The sequence below is a fragment of the Taudactylus pleione genome, unplaced genomic scaffold (assembly GCF_031769625.1).
Source record: "Taudactylus pleione unplaced genomic scaffold, aTauple2 ptg000156l, whole genome shotgun sequence".
Lineage (NCBI taxonomy): Eukaryota > Metazoa > Chordata > Amphibia > Anura > Myobatrachidae > Taudactylus > Taudactylus pleione.
In genome coordinates, this window is record NW_028284558.1 from 19,084,288 (window position 1) to 19,103,850 (window position 19,563).

Sequence of the window (19,563 nt, forward strand, 5' to 3'; positions counted from 1 at the left end):
CTAAATAGTATGTCATATAAACTTTATATTTGTACGAAAAAAAAGTAAAATGATGCACATTTTTATTTTTGAAAGTAACTTTGTTTCAAAATTTTGTAAAATACGGAATATCATCACATTTATATCAACAGATTAGTGTTAAAATATGCTGGCATGAAGACATAATTGCAATAACTTCCATAAATGGTATAATGCTCTACCAGACAGTTAACTTTTATAATATCCTGCATTAACTGTAGTCTCCTACCTGTTCTTTCACTCTATACTCCAATCTCCTCTCCAGTCAGCCCTTAATGCTGCCACTAACTCATCCAAACTAAATGCCATTTCAAATCTGAATCACTGTGCCTTACCTACAGTCCTCATTCACTTTATTCCACCTTATGCTACCAACAAGATCTTTACATACACTCCTGTATGACCCCTACACTCCACCAGCAGCCCCATCTGTCTGCAGTTATTGTATTCCACATATACTGTATAGGATCCCACACAAACAATTCCTTGTGTATCATGCCTTATTCAAAATATATATCAGTAAGACATTTTCTATTATGTGTGCCAATTTGTGAAGGGCCTAGGGGCAACACTCTCGCTGCCCCATGGCACCTGAATTTTGGCTTGCAGGCTGCACAGAACGGCATCCTGCGGACTGTAAAAGTGCTGCACAGTTGCACAGAGCTCTCCTCTTTTTCCTGATCCCGGCTGCCCCATCCCCTCATTGTGACGTCATGATGTCATATGTTGGGGGACTGGGCCAGCTCAGGGTGGAAAATCTCCTTGCTACGGAGCTGCTTATGGTTGATTACAATATCAGTGCCACAAAATGGGATTATTGGCAAGAAGTCTAGGAGAATGCCTCTCAACATAATCACAATGTGCCTGATGCAGAGGGGAACGCAAGATGGCCATAATTACTCCTACATTACATGCACTTGACTAAATACAGACAAATTGTATGTTCAAAGAGTTGTATGCATCTCTGTGGTCGTAATGCCTAATATGCATAGTTTCATAGCTGTCATTATCAATGTGCACTTGCACCGGTCCTATTCCTGGTTAAAAAGATCTGTCTAAAAACAGGTGTAATTACACAAACACACAACTCTACATGACCTTCATTTCTACATGTAAGATACTCTCCACAAAAGGACTGCGCTCAACTCTGCATCCCAACAATAACATCCTGATAGACAGTTCAGGAGCCTATCTATCTAACTATCTATCTATCTATCTATCTATCTATCTATCTATCTATCTATGTTCTACCTATATCTATCTATCTATATCTATCTATGTTCTACCTATATCTATCTATCTATATCTATCTATCTACAGGTATCTATCTGTCTGTCTGTTTTTTTAGTAGGTCTATTTTACACTTTTATTTACTACATGTCATAGGCGGTTTATTCATGCTAGCAGGCAGCCATAAGGGAAAATATATGACAAGACCATGTACAAGTGACAGCTCGCCACTATAACAATACTGTCACATTAGAGCAGGTCTATGTGGCCTTACTACAAAGGCTTGTTTGGTAAGTATACGTGGAAGAAAATTGCTTCCATTAGGACCTATTATTCCTAGGCACAAATCTATGTTGCCTTTTACTCTGCCTAACTGTAGCTAGACAATATAATATAATACAGTACAGTAATAGAAATATTATTTCCATAAAGTATATATGCAAGGAACCGCAAGATTTATAAAAGACTTTAATCTTTAGATTATTTGTTATAAATAAGATATTCTTTTTACCTATAGATGTGTCTCTAACCTCAAATTCCCTCATTAAGGCTTGTGCCAAAGGCATAAGTTCCGTGTTCATCTTCCTCAGCATAATGACTGGATGCCAGCCAACGACAGATACCGGATGCAGCTACTGTTTCCAATGGTTCCCAGACTGCCATGTTAACTACAACACTTGTGTAAAGACAAAAGCTACAGATCTCCACTGTGTAATATTCCTGATGTAACCTCAACAAGTGTAAACACAGCAGTTACACCAGGTTACCAGCACTCGCAGTTACATCTCCCCTGGACTTAATTAAACCTCCTGCCAGCACTGGGTAATTATTAATCTTAGCACTTCATCAGACATATAGCTTTCAATCCTCATTTACAGGAGCATGCATTTGTAGTTTGTACATTGAAGGTTAGTGGAATTTAATAAAATTTATATTTGTACAGAAAGGAAACAATTTCTCAAAAGCATCTCAATAGACATGATCTCCATTTCATTCAGTGATGTGTAGAGAGTTTTTTTGGATCAACAATATACATTACATGTATTTATGAGGTCTATTTATTTTTGGTGGCAGAGGCGCTCTGAAAAGTACAATTTATTGAATTATTTATTATTGATTTATTTATTTATTGCACCAATCAGAAATTACTTTTCTGGGTATTAAACAAAAACATATTTCCAGGACAGGTCAGTGAAGAGTTTGGAACTAAAGTGATAAAGATCCCTTTCGGGCAATGATCTTCCCATAGGGACATCTAAAGATGGTGTTAGCAATAGGGCCAAACTCAGAATTAAGTACTGTATTATGTCTAACCTTTGCCTAATATAACTGCATTCTGCATTTTTTAAAAATAAATTTTACTTAAAGCATGTGAAACTGCCATTCCCATCTGACTTCACAAAGGAAAGCACTTAATATATAGGCACCTAAAAATGCAATCTTGTTCCTATAGGTGTCTGATTTAGTTATTTCTATCTTTTTTGGTAAACAGTGATGGAGTGACACTGCTTAAACTTTATAGTACACATTACTACATGCTTTGTAATCCTGTGGGATTAATCTGCTCAAACTCAATCACCCAATGAGCCCATCACTGCTCCCAGTCTGATGGCTACTATGAATGGGTCTTCTCAATGCAACACTATAGTAATTGAGGAAAAGAATGAGGACACAAACTATCATTCTTGACTGTAAAATTGGGGTACATTAGACCACACCCACCTATCCCATATGCCACCACCAGGACATATAGGTGATACTTTTAGAAACACCAAATCAGGTCTGTTGGCAGGTCAGCTATAGCACAAGTCTGGGTGTGGTATATTTTGATAACATTCACAACGTCTATATGAAGTATTCCGACAGATCTTGTGTGACTTCCGCCAGATCCTGCGTGACTTCAGTTGTTGAGTATGCCTAACCCCTAACCCTCCTCCTAGTACCCTAACTTCCCCTCCCATAGACTAACCATAACCTCTCCTCCTGCAGGCTAATGCTAACTTCCCCTCCTGTAGCCTAACTCTAACCTATTCTCTGGTAAGCTAACCTTATGTTCCTCTCCCGTAGCCTAATCCTTACCTCTTCCCTTGCAGACTAACCCTAATCTCCACTCTCGTAGCCTAACTCTAACCTCTTCTCCTGCAGACTAACCCTATCCTCCCCTCCTAGAGCCTAATCCTAACCTCTTCTCCTCCAAGCTAGCCCTAATCTTCACTCCTATAGCCTAGCCCTAACCTCTTCTCCTGCAGTTTAACCCTAACTTTCACTCCTGTAGCCTAACCCTAACCCTCCACTGCTGGTCCATGCAGAATTTTGGCATTTCACATGTACATTTTGACTTTCTACTCATGCTGACTTGTTTAATGTTGACATGTAACAATGTTGAAATTGTAACTATGGACATTTTGTCTACATCCCTTAATTCTAGCCTTAAAAGATACAGTAGTAATGTTTCCATTTGCCATCTGTATGTTCAAATCTGACCATTTAGCCAAATGGAGGGCACAGGTAGCGAAGTTGGAGGATGATTGCATACAGTAAGAATTGTTCATTATTCAAACAGATTTCCCATCCTTCCGTGTCAACATCCAGAACTATTTAGATGTTTAAAATGCATAAAGACTACAATTTGTGGCTAATCCGGTCTAAAATGTTTAACTGTTATGGGCACCTTAACTCTATTGACTGTGTATGTGTTTGTTTTAGCAAAACTAGTGGGGAGAAGTTACCCATAGCAACCAATAAGCTTCTAACTATCACTAATCAAGCACAGTTTATAACATGATAGAATCTAATTGGTTGCTATAGGCAACTTCTCAACTTTATCACTCTTTTGAAGGTTTAATACATCTGTCCCTTGATGAGATATGAAAAGATAGACATTAGACCTTCTGGCAGATGTCAGAATTAGCCGAGGCAAACAGAACCACATGCAACCAGTATGACCACGGGTGACTTTCAGGGAGGATTACACTAGGATGACGACCTGACATAATTTAACAAAATGTTGAAAATACCATTGAATAGTAGATTTCATAGGTAATAATACTAAAATGAAGTGACCTTTCCTATCAGAAATTCTACATGACTATGCTTTGTCACACCATTAATAGATCATTTACAATTTAGTTTAAGTTTGAATAACCTTTATGAGTAGAGATATAATTGCTCTTAACATATATAGTTACAGTCATTCTGTATGTATTCTATACTGTAAGTTACAGTAAAGTGGTTTTTAATCAAACAAAACATGTAAGGTCAGTAAATGAGTGAATAATACTATATTACTGGAGGTGCATGTCAGTGGATGCCAGATAAGATACAGCAGAAGCTAAATGATATGAAGGTCTGCCTTAACAGCATCTGCACATTTCACTGTACTGCTGTCACTGTTCATCAATGTTTCAATTATTCTTAAATCTTTTTTGTACTATATTGCAGCAGTTTTGTCACATATGTAGTGCTCTTTAATTGGAAACTAATCCAAATACTATTTTGGACAAAATCCTAGCCTAAAAAACTGCTTGGGTAAGTTTGCAGCGAACAATTGCAGGAAACAGTGACATCATAGCACGGTGGTCATTCATTCCTGGATGGGTTCTTTAAGCCTGCTGGTGAAGACAAGCTTATTTTAGCTTAGTAAAACCAGGAGCAGTGTCAGAGTTTTATAGGAAGATGCATGTTAGAAGACTGCTGCTTCTACTGTATGATCACAGGAAACGATTTAAAAGCCTTAGGGCCATTACTATGATTACACAGCTTGCTCAGAACTTGGCTAAAGTTAGATACACGTCTACAAGATTATCTGTCCAATCTGGCTGGTTAGAGCAAAAATCTGTTAATGTTTCGGAGAAAATGACAATTGGCCATTTGTTCCCAAACACTGGAAAGCAGACAAAAATGGTCGTTCAGACAAATTGATGAAATCCGTTTGATTTAATTAATTTGTCTGAACCACCATTTTTGTCTGTTTTCCAGTGTTTGGGAACAAATGCTTGATTGTCATTTGCTTTCATGCATTAACAGACTTTCGTTTCAACCAGCCTATTGGACATATACAGTAATATTATAGTGTGTACCTAGTTTAAGTCTCAAGACCAGTCTGTGTAACATACTAGAGGTCAGAACTGGATGGAATAAAGAGAATACATAGCCGTACAAAATGCATTCTGGTGAAGTAATGTAAACCCTTAAGAAAGTGATGGTTAGTGTCTGAACAATTATGGGGCTAGAGTAGATACATGTAGAAGACACTAGACACTTCAGTTACTCTAAGCTTTTATTAGTAACTGGATCAATTGTAGTTGGACCCAGATACCTATAGCTATGCCAACAATTATCACATAGTTTCTGCAGTATAAATAATGCAAATCAGTAATGCCGAAGATGAAAGGGACATTACTTTTTAAGATATAAAGTGTAACTACCATCAAAAATTAAATATTATGTGCTGTTTGTGATAACACACTAAATTATAATAAAGTACTATATAGTGATCTATGTTGCATATAGTATATCATTATTGGTTATATAATGCCACAAACTTACACAGCAGTGTACAGAGAATATCAGTTATCCACATCAGTCCCTGCCCTGTTGGAGCTTACAGACTACATTTCCTGATATAGAAGCGTACACACGCACACACTAGGGTTAAGTTTGTCAGAAGCCAATTAATACAGTCAGGGAGGAAACTAGAGCAACCAGAGGAAACCCATGCAAACATGGCAATAACATACAAATTCCACATCAATAATTGGATTGTTCCCCAGACTACAATTTGGCTTCAGATGACTTCTGATTTCTTCCCTTATTGATTTTTATGCTATCTATGAATTGCAACTATTTTAACTTCAAGAGTTTAATGGTAATTTCAGATTTCTACTTCAAGTGATAATTTACTTTTGATATTACGTTATGTAAGTGATAAAGTAACTCTGCTATATTTATGCATTAATTTGCCATCTACATCCTAATTTTCTGCAGTCATATAACATTACCGAACGGAGAGGGAGGGAACTGCTTATTGAGTAGATGTATGCAGTGATTTTGCAATGGACCAAACACACCTGAAAAGTAAATTTATTCCACATAATCCGGAAACTTTATGTACATAACAAACAATTGCCATATTACAACAGAAAGCAACTTTAGCTAAAAAGCATTCATTTTTCTTTATCTGGATGAAGTAAGAAAATGAAAAATAGCAATGTACTAATAAATGAATGATGTAGTATGTTGCATGCACTCTATATCATGAACCAATTGATAATGCCAGTAATCTTAACTAAAACTCAGGGATATTCTCGAACGTAGCAATGTTACAGTAACGTATTTTAACAACAAAGAAAAAATCTTATTTGCACCTTATTTCCTAGCATAAATGCACATCTGTTTTGCCAGTAAAATAATATAAACATAGAAAAATCATGTTGGTGACAAATTTGCCTATGTTTACAGTTATATTTTGTAAAATGTGGCAAAAAAACATTTAATACTTTTAAGATAAGATGAGATACCACATATAAAACCTTTACTGCCACTTTTGAGAATATCCCTCAGAGTTCTAGCATATACATCCAGTGTTTTGTTGAAACAAATGGTGAATTGATCACATTGCAAAGTGAAGAACATGGAGTCAATCATGCAATATTAGCACCACCCACTTAGATTTTGTATGCAAGTGTTATGTCCCAGGTGCACTGTGGGATAATGCTGCTTTATGCCAAGTGTTTCATTTAAATATGTTCCATCTATACAGTAACAAATATTCTTTACGGAATTCCAAAGTAGTCCTAACTATAGCTATGTAATATGTTATTGTCACAGAATACTACACCTGAAATGGAGGCATGGCTGAACATACTGCTTGTAAGAACTAACAAATAGACATTGTACCACAGTGAAATATCACTAAAACCATTCATTGTAGAAAGTACCACACATTATGGAAATTGTCCTGACCTTAAACAAAAAATGGGAGACATGTCATGTTATTCATGGCTTAAAATAAAGTACCAAATGATCAACAAAAAATGGTGTCAGACAAAGAACAGCGTTAAATGGAAGGTTAAACCTACTTGCATTTCGGTTCATTAAATGCTGTTAAAGTGCAAATTCCCTCATTCTGACAGTAGTAATCACAAGGGTTCATTTTCTGGTCACAGCGCTGACTTTTAAACCCCATAGAGCATCTGTAGAATTTCAGTAAGACACAACTCCAATAAATAGTCTGCCTTTTCCAATGTGTTGTAATGTATCTCATAAAAAAAATGTATGCCACATTAGAAAGTTGTGTAAATGAGCTAAACTGTTCTAGAATAGTTCTAGACTCCTCAAATTTACACACAGCCTTTTTTTTCTGCACTGAATCAATAAACAGCCAATCAATTCACTAGGAACTAGTGACATCACTGAGGCATGCTTTCCTAGTGAATAAATAGGCTACACCCCCTGTATATTGGTTCAGCACACAAATTGTTTGCCTTAATGTTAAGTAGACCACAGGAATATGTAAAATACATACAAATAATTACAATATCATATCATTTTTGTCAAATTTTTAAATTTGCAAATTGATTGCTGTACAACAATGATCTTGTTTACATTTCTTGTTATAATAAAACTATTTCCAATGTTGTTTTTACATTTTGCTCTTCTTCATTTTGCTTTACAAGTAACTTTTTTTTTTGCTTCTTGCTCTTGAATTTGGCAAAAGTACATCCAATATATATATATATATATATATATATATATATATATATATATATATATATATATATATATATATATATAGTACAACAAGCAACTTGTTTCTGAGAAATTGTGTTGGTAGAACTCTAGTACTTATTACTGTCTTCTCTGTGGCTATTTTGTAGGGCACATTTCACAAGAGTCTGAAAGAATAAGTGGTAAAGTAACACAATGATTGAATATCAGCTGCCAAAAGTAATACATTTACTCAACACCTTTCAAATGCCTTTGCTCAATCTTTTGTTTAGATTGTTTTTATACGTATGGCTTTTTATTTCTCCGCTGCTCTCCTGACAGGAATGAGTGAGTGGTTGTTGGTCGATGGTGATACATTTAATGGGATAAGTATAGATGTAACATAGTTAACATCGTTTCACCTAGCTGGCCTGTTCTGAGTACGGACTAAATGGAAAAAATGCAATTAACCTCCTGACCTTTCTTATTTTCATCCTTCCTCAAAGGTAAACTTCAACACCCCTTAAATATAATGCTTACAAGATGTGTCTTATCTGTTAATCTTGGGGGAATCCTGTGTTTGTGGAACATGCAATGACATGTATTTTTAATGGCTATTTTATTCCAGCCAATGCAGTATGAAAGGTGTAGAATGATGTAATGTTGGCAAAATAGGTGTAAATTGATCTAAACATTATATAATGCAGTGCTGTATCCATCTCGGTTTGCATATGGCTTGGCATCGGAGGCATTTATACCAGGTTTACAGTCATCAGCATGTATTGCACCGGTACTTCGTCAAGTGCAAAAGACAGTCCTTCTACCAGATGTATATCAGTGTTTCTGCAGGTTTACATAAGCTGCATTTTTGCGTAAACCCACCTCCACAGTACAGTACTTGGCCTATATTAGAATATCCCCTTATCCTCCCCCATAAGTGTAGGACACACGTCTGCAATTGCGTATATGCATGCGTTTGCCTCCATGCGCAGTGGAAACTCATGCAAACTGTTGTAGCACTCATTCTGCATCAGGCCCCATGCAAATGTTTCTATAATCAACTGGTAGGAAAGATATTACACATTGCCTAATGCCGCGTATCCACTTAGCGACTGTGAAACGAGTGCACGATTACGACTTGTGATCGTGCAGTCGTTTCACAGTCTGTGATGTGCCTACACTGAACATTCAGTTGTTCAGTGTAGGCACATCAATCATCCCCGAACATGGGCAACCTGATGACGTCATCAGGTTGACCAGCATGTTCGGGCGATGATAGATGTCAAAAACGACCAGCAGGCGCACACATCGCTGGTCGTTTTTTACATTAAAATGCCCGATTTGCAGGAGATTGAATGATAACGATGCTGTTATCGTTCAATCGCCTGGTAAAATCGGGTAGTGGATACACACCATAACTTTTGTTGTTTCAAAGTAATAGAGTCACTGTTTTTCTATGTTTCTATGGCCATAAATGGAGTGATTCAGACAGCCAATTTCTGTACAGTTCTGAGACCAATATGATGATCAATACTGAGCAACACCTTACAGTGGTGTGCAAATTAATTGCAATAAAGTTCTGTTTTGTTTTTGTTTTGTTTATTGTTTATAAAAAATAGTACCTTGAATAATTTACAAATTATTAATAGCATGTTTTACATGAGTTTTATTCTTTCTGTTCTTACCACTTTTAGAAGTCTGTGCCACCCTGTTAAGCATTAATAATCAGTACATCACCGGATGCTAGGTCTTGCTGTAGAACCTTGTTTAATCTCGGCAAATAACACTTTTTCTAATCAATAGTTCATTCGGAGTGTTGTTTCAAGCTTCTGCCCAAATTTTTTGTCCATTTTAGTGACACAGTTCTAGTTTCACTGTCAGTTTTAAGCAGCCATGTAACTCTAGACTTACTGACTCACAAAACACAAAAACCTACTTTGTCTCAATTCATTTCCACACCATTATATTTAGCTTTGGATTATATTTAGATTTGGCTAACTGGTGATCAGGACTGGTGGAAAATGCAGTTTATTGATGATAACATTCTTAAGGCCCTCATATGCAAGCTGGTCCAGCCACTCTTGGCCATAAACATGCCTGTGGCCAAATCTGAATAATATGGCCTCCTTGTGCTGCAAGAGGGTAGAGTTAGAGCAATCAGAAGATGACCACATACATTGTCATCATGCACATGGATTTACTAGCTGTTCCACTCCATTTCCTATTGATTATGATGAGTGGTGAATCAGCAAAATTCTGTAAAACATTCACATTTTAGTGAGGGAAGAAGTAAATCTAAATGCCAATACTCTATGTGGCTATTGCTGACTACACTAATAGTTCCATAGGGACTTAAGAATCAGAGTTACAACCTACTAATCTATGGCCAATTGTCTACGTCACTTGAGTGATGTGGCTTTCAGTACAGCGTCAAATTGCCAGTTCTTGTACATACCACTAAATTGCAGTCTTTTTAAACACCAAATCTGCTTGTGGGTTGGCGTATTTATACTGTTTTCACACATAGGCCAATTTAGCTTGGTTTATTCAACATAACTGAACAATTGTACTACAATTGATCTAAAAATACTCAACCTCCTATCTGATTAGATCTACTTTGTTTTTGTATGGAAAAAAAATGGGTTGAATGAAGATCACCATCTTCATTGTGGAGTTAACGTTTGACTTAAAAGAAGAACAAAACACATGCTTGAAATGTGATCCGGCACTGTGCCAAATCACCAGATTGCGATGTAGACATGGGTTATTTCCATTCATACCGAACTACTAGTTCACAGTGGGGCTTATTAATAAAATAATGCAATGTGCAGTAACGTGCTGAATACTTCACTAACCAATCAGCTTCTAGCTGTCATTTTTCTAGAGCAGATTAGAAAGTGAAAGCAAACATACAGTACAGTAGCTGCTAAATGTTACACCACATTTCAGCACACAGCACAGGCTTTGATGCAAGTGTAACGAACCCAGAGAATAATGCATTTCATTCAATACCATATTTATCTTAATTATATTGTAAACTGTTCCTAAAACTTTTTGATATTTTTGAATATGTAGCTTATACTACTGCAATGTAATAATTTAGCCTTAGTGATAATGACTAATCCTAGAAGTCTAAATTAATTTTGCCATCTACTTATAATGATCCCAAATACAATGATTTGTTACTTAGCTAATCCATCTACAATCATATTGCCTATTCTGTGGGACTCCTGAATTCAATGTAATCCCCACCCCTGACATAATACATCACATCATGGGAGGAGGGACCAGAGTGATTCATGGTGTGATACCACCTATCCCTCCCACACTGTCTTCACCAGATCTTGAGCACAGAAAGAAAAAGCAGGCAAGTACAGGTTGAGTCTCCCATATCCAAAATGCTTGGGACCAGGGGTATTTTGGATATCGGAAATATTCTGTATTTTGCAATATTTGCATAAAATAATGAAATATCTTGGGAATGGGACCCAAATCTAAACACAGAATGCATTTATGTTTTATACCTTATACACACAGCCTGAAGGTCATTTTATACAATATGTTTAATAATTTTGTGCATCAAAAAAAGTTTGTGTACATAAATGAAATTAATTTATGTTTCATATATACCTTATACACACAGCCTGAAGGCTATTTTATACTATATTTTTAATAATTTGTGCTGTAAACAAAGTTTGTGTACATTGGCCCTGATTCAGAGCCGGTCACTCTGAATCAGGGCCGGTCTTTTTTTTTTTTTTAGAACGGCCTCCTGGCCGCTCGCATAGCTGTGGGTGACCACCCACACCTATAGCGAGCGGCCAGGAAGATCGTCGCGATAGTCAAGACCATCGCGACCATCGGGCTTGCGACGAGACCCTTGTGGTAGGGTCTCGTGGCCGCAAGCCCCAGAGAGATTTCAGCTCTAACAGAGTTGAAATCTCTCCCACTGACATCACTCGTGATGTCAGTGGGGCTGCCCCCAAATGGAGGCATTCACATGGGAACGCCTCCATTTGGGCAGCCACCCCCCCGGCCCGCCCACCAAAGGGGGCGTGCAGTCACTCAACATCGACAGCACGCCCCCTTTGGTACGAGACCTGGAGCGACGGAGTGCCCGTCGCTATCCAGATGTCACGCATGCGCGCGACGGAGCCAGCTCCATCGTGCGCATGCGCACTGGCCCACCATCGACCCAGTTGCGAGCGCACAGCGCTTGCTACTGGGTCAGAATTAGGCCCATTGAACCATCAGAAAGCAAAGGTTTCACTTTCTCAGTCATGCTAAAAAAATTCCCTATTTCGGAATATTTGGATATGGGAGACTCAGGGCCATCTCTTCCATTGGGCTTGTTGGCAAGTTGCCCAAGGGCCCGAAGCTTGTAGGGGCCCACCAACATGCCCCCCAGCAGCCGTGGCCAGTTGGTAAATCTGTGATATTTTTATAAGCCGGCCTCTGTTATCTAAATTTCCCCCACGGGTGATGAGTACTCACCTCAGTCCCAGTATTACTTCATCCATCAGCTTCAGACCAGTCAGACAGAGTCTCTCTGCATGTGTGGGAGGTCTGATGGGCATGCAGGAGGGTTTAATTTTATTGACCATTTACATTTTTTTCCCGTGAATGGGTGGGTAGGATCCCCAGTGCATTGCTTTGCCCAGGGCCCACACTGCTGTTAAGATGACCCTGGGGAGACTCAACCTGTATGATGTATATGTAACCAATTATTATAGTAAAGCATTTTAGAAAATTGTTACCTAAAGATACACTATTACACTTTTAAAGTAATGATAAATCCTAGCATTGCATATATAACTTTATGATGCTCAAGAATGACATTTGGTACTCTCAGTGACATGTCACACAGCAGAAGGTGAAGAGAACCTCCTAGGCAACAGTTGCCCTGTTTTATTAACAACACTCACAGTCAGTGTATTGTCAGGAGATACATTGTCACAAATGATACTCACACACAGACAGGTATGTTTGTCTCTGGGTCCAGCCGACAAGTGCCCCCATTATAACAGTACCCATCACACAGCTGACAGCTGGAGGCGATCTTTCCATTACTGCAGCTGTGAATAAAAGAAACATGAAAGATGCAATTATTCTTTTAATTTTTAAAGCTGATCTAAGAATTGCAAGTAAATATTATAATGTGATTTCATGTAAAGAACCAGCTGAATGTGAAAGAGCTGTCTCTGACAGGTCAGCCTTAGGCGACAATTTCTTACACAGCATGGCAGAAAGCAGATTTTTTTTTCCTCTTAGGCTATTATATTTGCAAACCGTTGGTTTATATAAACAAGGCAATGCTAACATTTACTAATGCAGTGCAAATATCTAGCATAGATACTTTATGGAGGCACCATCAGGGTCTGCAGCTACTTTCTGCTTTGTATGCAGTGCAGCAGCCAGCCAAACTGCTGCCATGGAAGAATTCATTTGGAGATCGTATCATTCATTTCTACCTAAACATACCCAAGTTAAAGCTGTTGTTCCTGTCATAATGTCAGAAGGACCACCACTTTATTTTACAGGGGATTACGAACCTTAAAAATGTATTAGGAAATGCATGTGAATCATTCCTACTAAGGGGTAAATTTACTAAAGAGAGAGTTTTTAGAAGTGGAGATGTTGCCCATAGCAACCAATCAGATTCTAGCTATTATCTTATAGAAGGTGCTAGTTAATTGATAAGTAGAATCTGATTGGTTGCTATGGGCAACATCTCCACTTCTAAAAACTCTCACTTTAGTAAATTTACCATTAGTAGTCTGTCAATGTACGGATTTTTGGTGGGTCCCTTTAATTGTCAGATATTCTACTAGATACTGCCTCTTTTTCCCTGATCTAGGCACTTTTACATTAACTGTGGTACATGTTATGACTGCGTAGATCAGGCCTAGCCAACCTGTGGCTCTCTAGCTGTTGTAAAACTACAAGTCCCAACATGCTATACTAGCTGATCAGTGGGAGGGTATGCTGGAACTTGTAGTTTCACAACAACTGGAAAGCCAGGTTGGCCAGGCTGGATGTAGATAATGGGTAAGTATTTCAGTGAATTCAAAGTAGAAAGAATATTCACCCTCGCCCACACCTTTACTGGTGCCAATATTATCTTATTTTATTTCTAGTTCTTACTGCTAGGAGGCCAATATACTATTTAAACTTTTGGGCTCATAAGAGTTTCTTTAAAAGAGTGATTTATATGTATATATAGTACTGTATATGTGTGTCATGACAGTTGCACAGCGGATTAGTATTGCTGTATTTGCTGCTGGCAAACTGCAATCATGGGTTCGATTCCCAGGCAGGACCCTGTCTGAGTGGAGTTCGTATTTTCTCCCCCTGTGTGTGGGGGATTCCTCTGGGTACTCTATTTTCCTCCAACACTCCAAATAAATACTGGTATAATTAACTGGCCAAAATTAACGTGTGTGTGTGTGTGTGTAGTAGGGACATGTGTGTGTCTGTTTAGTAGGGAATATAGATTATAAGCTCCACTGGGGTAGGAATTGTTTTGTAATGCACTGTGTAATATATAAGCAATATTTAAAAAAGTGTTAATATATAAATAGTTTCTTAGATTGCATTTCACATCTGTGCTTCTATGAGCAGTAGTATAAAATGTGGGTGAGAACAAAGAGCTGGAATGTGCTACTGCTGGCATATGCTACTATCCAGCGTGTTCCTCTGACCCATGGTGTACCCAGCCTCCTGGGCTAATAGCCGAAACTAGCAGCTACAGAGATCCTAGTGCCTCCTGCAGTATTTTAGTGCTTTCCTTGTGTCTTATTCAAAACAAAAAGTGACAGGAAGAATAGCTGTCAAAGGGAGCGATTACTTTTTGCTATCTGGGTTTTTTTGTAGCCAATGAAAGAGGAAAAAGATGAGCGTTGCGGTGCTCTTTCTTCCCGAACCTCTGACTTCTTTTCTTCAACTCAGACACTGCAGGAGCACTAACGATTTTTCTTTTCCTTTACTGAAAATCTGCTCTATCTTGCCTCCAAGTTATTCAATGTACTCTCGGCTTAAAACAGATTGTTCATCACTAGGAAGCGTCTTTGTGTTCACTTTGCTTACAATAAAGATTTGCTTTGGTAGGCTAATCGAGCAATTAGACAGAATTAGCAATTCGTCAGAAATCTCATTAACTGATTTCTGCATTTGATTCATTATTTTTCTTCGTTCTGTGCATTAAATCCTTGGAAATAACACAGCATTGTACAGAAAGTATAAAAAAAGAGTTAAAACTGAGATGATTTCAGAAAATGCTGTGAGTTCTGAATACTCATTAATGTATACTGAAAACAAATGTAAGAATAACTTCTGCAGTTTTTTTTAAAGATTATCCCACTTCCAAATTATTAGAAGAGCAGGGATCTCATGCCCCAGACCCCAAATGCTACCAAAGTTCTCATACCAATGAAGACTTGATAGAACCTTCTGTGACTGCTCAATCCATAATCTGCACTCTACAATGAATGGTGACTTCATTTAACCTTCTCTAAGCTATGACCCCTGAAAGGAAGCAGTCACAAGCATTGCTAAGGTGAGTACCTCTGAAAAAGTGGGATACAAGACATAAGGCCAACCATGATACAGCCAAATGGAAGGAGGGAGTTAATCTTTAAAAATAAATGTAGCTGTAGTTCTTTGCACACTTCATAAACTAATTTACTCCTTATGCTCTTTTTTTCTCTGTGCCAGATGAATATTCATACAAATTATATAATCTGCTTAATACATTTCCTTTCCGTGCATTATAAACGGGGAATGCATTACTTTCACGTGAGCTCTGAATATTAAATATTTAAATTAGCATTTTTTATGAATAAGAATTGTGAAGCTAAGATGTGAATTTAATGTGGGTGCTGGGTTTTTCTGGTCAATCAAGCAAATCCATTAAGAAGGTGCAATTCAATTTCCATAAAGGGTACGTCTGACACTGTCACAGTGCTGATAGACAGGTCCTGATGTAGAGAAGAACAGAATACATACATAGTGTTCATTCTGTTAGTGTCCCAACCTATGCTGTTCCTCATTTCTGCTGGGGTGTCACTCTCTTGCCTGGTTAATTCTAGCACACTCAGCTGATGCAACAAGCCTCTGAGGAGTGTGCTAGAAGCACCAGAGCAGAGAGCAACACCCCAGGTAGTAAAGAGGAACAGCACGGTTTGTGACAGGTGCAAGGTGCTTGAATGAACACTACATATGCATGTGCTTCCATACTGTGTGCACAGAATAAAATGTGTAAATGTGCCCCTACACACAGTTGCATGCATCTTGAGGTGCTCCTGCCCCCGAACCATACACTTGGTTTGCTGCTAGTCATCATCGTCAATGCGGACTTGCACCTACTGTACACTACTGTACACCAGGTGCAAAAGATAGATGTAAAGACAGGCGTATTTATGCTCAAGTCTGACACGGTCTAACAGTTGAGCTGTCATATAAAAAATGAACTCTGCCTATGTGAGAATGGCCAGTTACAGTACGTCCTTTGCAGTCAAAATTGTATAAACATTTATGATTCTGCATCACTCATACTTGTATGTGCACAGTCCCAGAGCATGTGCAGTATGAAAATACGCAAGACACAGTCCGCAAACAGGGATATGTTCAACTCAGCCCCTGTGTGTACCTGGCGTAACACCAAACCTGAGAAATGAGTTTATCCTGGAAGTCGTGCACAGTAAATTATCATGATAAATTCTTGTGACAGACATCTATATTACGACACACTTTATGAAATCTATTACACTGAGAGGTTAGTAGTACAGAGCTACTTCTTTTTGGATTTGGAATGTTTTCCCAATAATTTGATAATGCTCATTGGAAATGTTTTATTTCTCTATGTCATCTATTGATTCAAATGGGAAATATACAGTATATGGCATAGAATGGGTTTTGTTGGATGGAATTGATGTAAAACTACTGTATTTTACTACATACTATAATGCTCTATAAACCATCTTTTACTGGTAAAAACAAGAACATTAAAAACATACAATTCCCTACCAATAACCTGCAACAGATCTAGTAGAAGAGAGCTGGACCACTTTAACATCTGTAGGCTTTTTGTATCAGTATAGAAGTGATTGGTGATTCAGATGTATTAGAAAACAAAACTGTAGACTTACTTGCATAAGACATCAAAGCTGTTCTTGTCTAAAATGCAAAGGCCACCGTGACACCGCAAACATTTGTCCACTTCACACTTTGATCCTTCATATCGGACAGGACATACACATTCCACACGTCCATCATCAGCAATTGTGCAGGACTCAGAGTTTACACAATAATGGTGGCACACATCTAGGAAGTGAAACAAGACTGGTAATATTGATCATTTTCATTATTTCAAATATGACCATGATTTTAAAAATGATCTGTGTAGTATGTGCTGATTATGTTCTCGCGACTAATATTTAAGTCTCTTCCCAATCTGTTTTTTCAAAGTTTCCTCATACTTAATACCTCAAGTGGTCATCTCAAAAATAATGTTATTGAACCGACTATTGTGTATGCTAATGAGGCACTCAAGATATTCCAGGAAGACTAATTAATATAGTTTATCTTGAGCTCTAATATTCCAATTAAGCAGTTTAGCACTTGGACTACAAATATAAATATAAAATCACAAAGCTTTTGGATCACTTTACCAAAATGTATAGAAGATGGTAGAATTTAGGGGAGTCCCCAGACTCCCGAGAGAGAGGGTCACCCACAAGCATCCAGCAAACAGCCTAGTGAAATAGGCGAGATGATGAATTGCGTTGTTGTGGCCCTGTCCCCTATGTATGATGTCACAAATTACACCATTGCATCAAGGGAGGGGGGATACGTTTTATCACCACAGTTGCCACTTACTCTCCCAGAGGGGACAGACAGAAAGCAGGTACAGTAAGTATGGTTTGAATTTCCAAAGAATCTCTTTAGTCCTCAACTTATGGTGTATACACTCCAAGATAGATTCAAGAAGTGTTAGGTATAATACAAAATAACAAAATATTAGATGAAAATATATCAAACTAATCAGAAGGGATATTTTTCGAAAAGCTTGATTTGCATAAGGAATGGTTTGATACTATTGAGATTAGGGGGTATTTAATGAATAAATGTGCTCATATTTTTGGATGGGGGACAGTTACAGTAGTATAAACAAACACTCTTAAGGGGTAAATTTACTGTACACAGGCGTACATGTTAAAAGAAGGTTAAGGAAAGACTGTACTGAAAGCAGCTGGATCATTTGACAAATATGTATTTATCTTGTGTGTATTCTGTTTCAAAGATTTTTAGTTGAAGTGGATACACAATAGTCATGAGAAAGTAGCCATTCCAAAGGAAACAGTGACCAGGGGCTTTTATCTGTCTATAGTGAGCTAGTCAATGGACACAAGAGTCTGATTGGTTGCTATGGTTAATTGCACATCTTTGCACCTAAATGCAATGTTAATAAAGGAGCCCTATTGTATGGATTGGTTTGGGTACATCAATGGAGATCATTTTAATGCCTGAGCAATAATGACAAAGCTACATTTGCAGAATTCTGTTTCACTTTTAAAATCAAAGAACTCAAAAACTCATAAATCCCATCAGACTCTACTAAGTAATTAAAACTCTTTAGATGAAATTCAAAGACCAGTTGTTGTTGAAAATAGCTTTCAACAGAGCTTTTTATGAAGCTTTTACCATGGAAACATTGTTTTCTTCAGGAGACTGAATTTTGGAAAATAAAGCAAAAGAATGAAAAAAAAAAAAAAATCAATCTACGGATCCACAACTAACATACATAATGTAAAGATGCATATATCATTGTGGAAACATGTTATTGTTTTCAAATTACTGTTTTTAAAAGCACAGTTTCCATTGTGACACAATTAAAAATGTAAAGTCCATTGAAAAGCTGCCATACGAATAGATATAAAAGATACTAAGTACTGTACTCCAAGGTCTAGAAGATACTTGCTAACAAAGCAATCCTACTGTAGCTCTGGGCATACAGCAGCCTATTACAGTACTTCTCTCATTTCAGCTCATATCAGGTGATGTTATATGCAGTTTACAACCCTGTTTAGTTTTCTTTGCTCTGATTAAAACCTCAAAGAATAATCTTGAACAGTTAGCTATAATAATTGAATTTGTTCCCAGTAGATTGGAAGACATGCAGTAAGGGAGTCAGCGAGTATGAAAACCATTAGAAAAGCTTAATTAAGGAAAGAAAAGTACTACATTACTGTATATCACTGCCACTTACCAAAATAAGGACAATTAATGGTAAGATGAGTGGTGTGTGGATCTTCTCCCAAAATGGCATTGCCATGACCTGTCCATTATGGAAGCATGGCATGGGTTTTACTGCTACTAATGTGTCATGTCGTCTTGGTCTCTTAATCAGGGTACATGTATGATTGAGGTCCTCAAAGTACCCCACTTCATCCTTGGCCTGATAGCTCGGTTTACTTATGCCCAAAACATTGCTTCAAATTGGTATTTGAGGAACACAATTCATGTACAGAGTGCAAGATGACAGGACACATCAGTGGCAGGAAAACCCATGTTGTGCTTCCATGACAGATAGTTCATAGAATTATTATC

At 37.7% G+C, this 19,563-nt stretch overlaps 1 protein-coding gene across 1 annotated transcript in view; it reads right to left on the reverse strand.

Moving 5' to 3' along the window:
- Positions 1-19,563, reverse strand: part of LRP1B (LDL receptor related protein 1B) — a 1,691,377-nt gene that overhangs the window by 15,905 nt on the left and 1,655,909 nt on the right. Inside the window, exons 85-87 of the mRNA XM_088474914.1 lie at positions 17,103-17,277; positions 12,927-13,031; positions 7,329-7,442 (exon numbers count right to left, since the gene is read on the reverse strand). Coding sequence (XP_088331040.1) covers positions 7,329-7,442; positions 12,927-13,031; positions 17,103-17,277 — 394 coding nt within the window. The remainder of the gene's footprint in view (positions 1-7,328; positions 7,443-12,926; positions 13,032-17,102; positions 17,278-19,563) is intronic.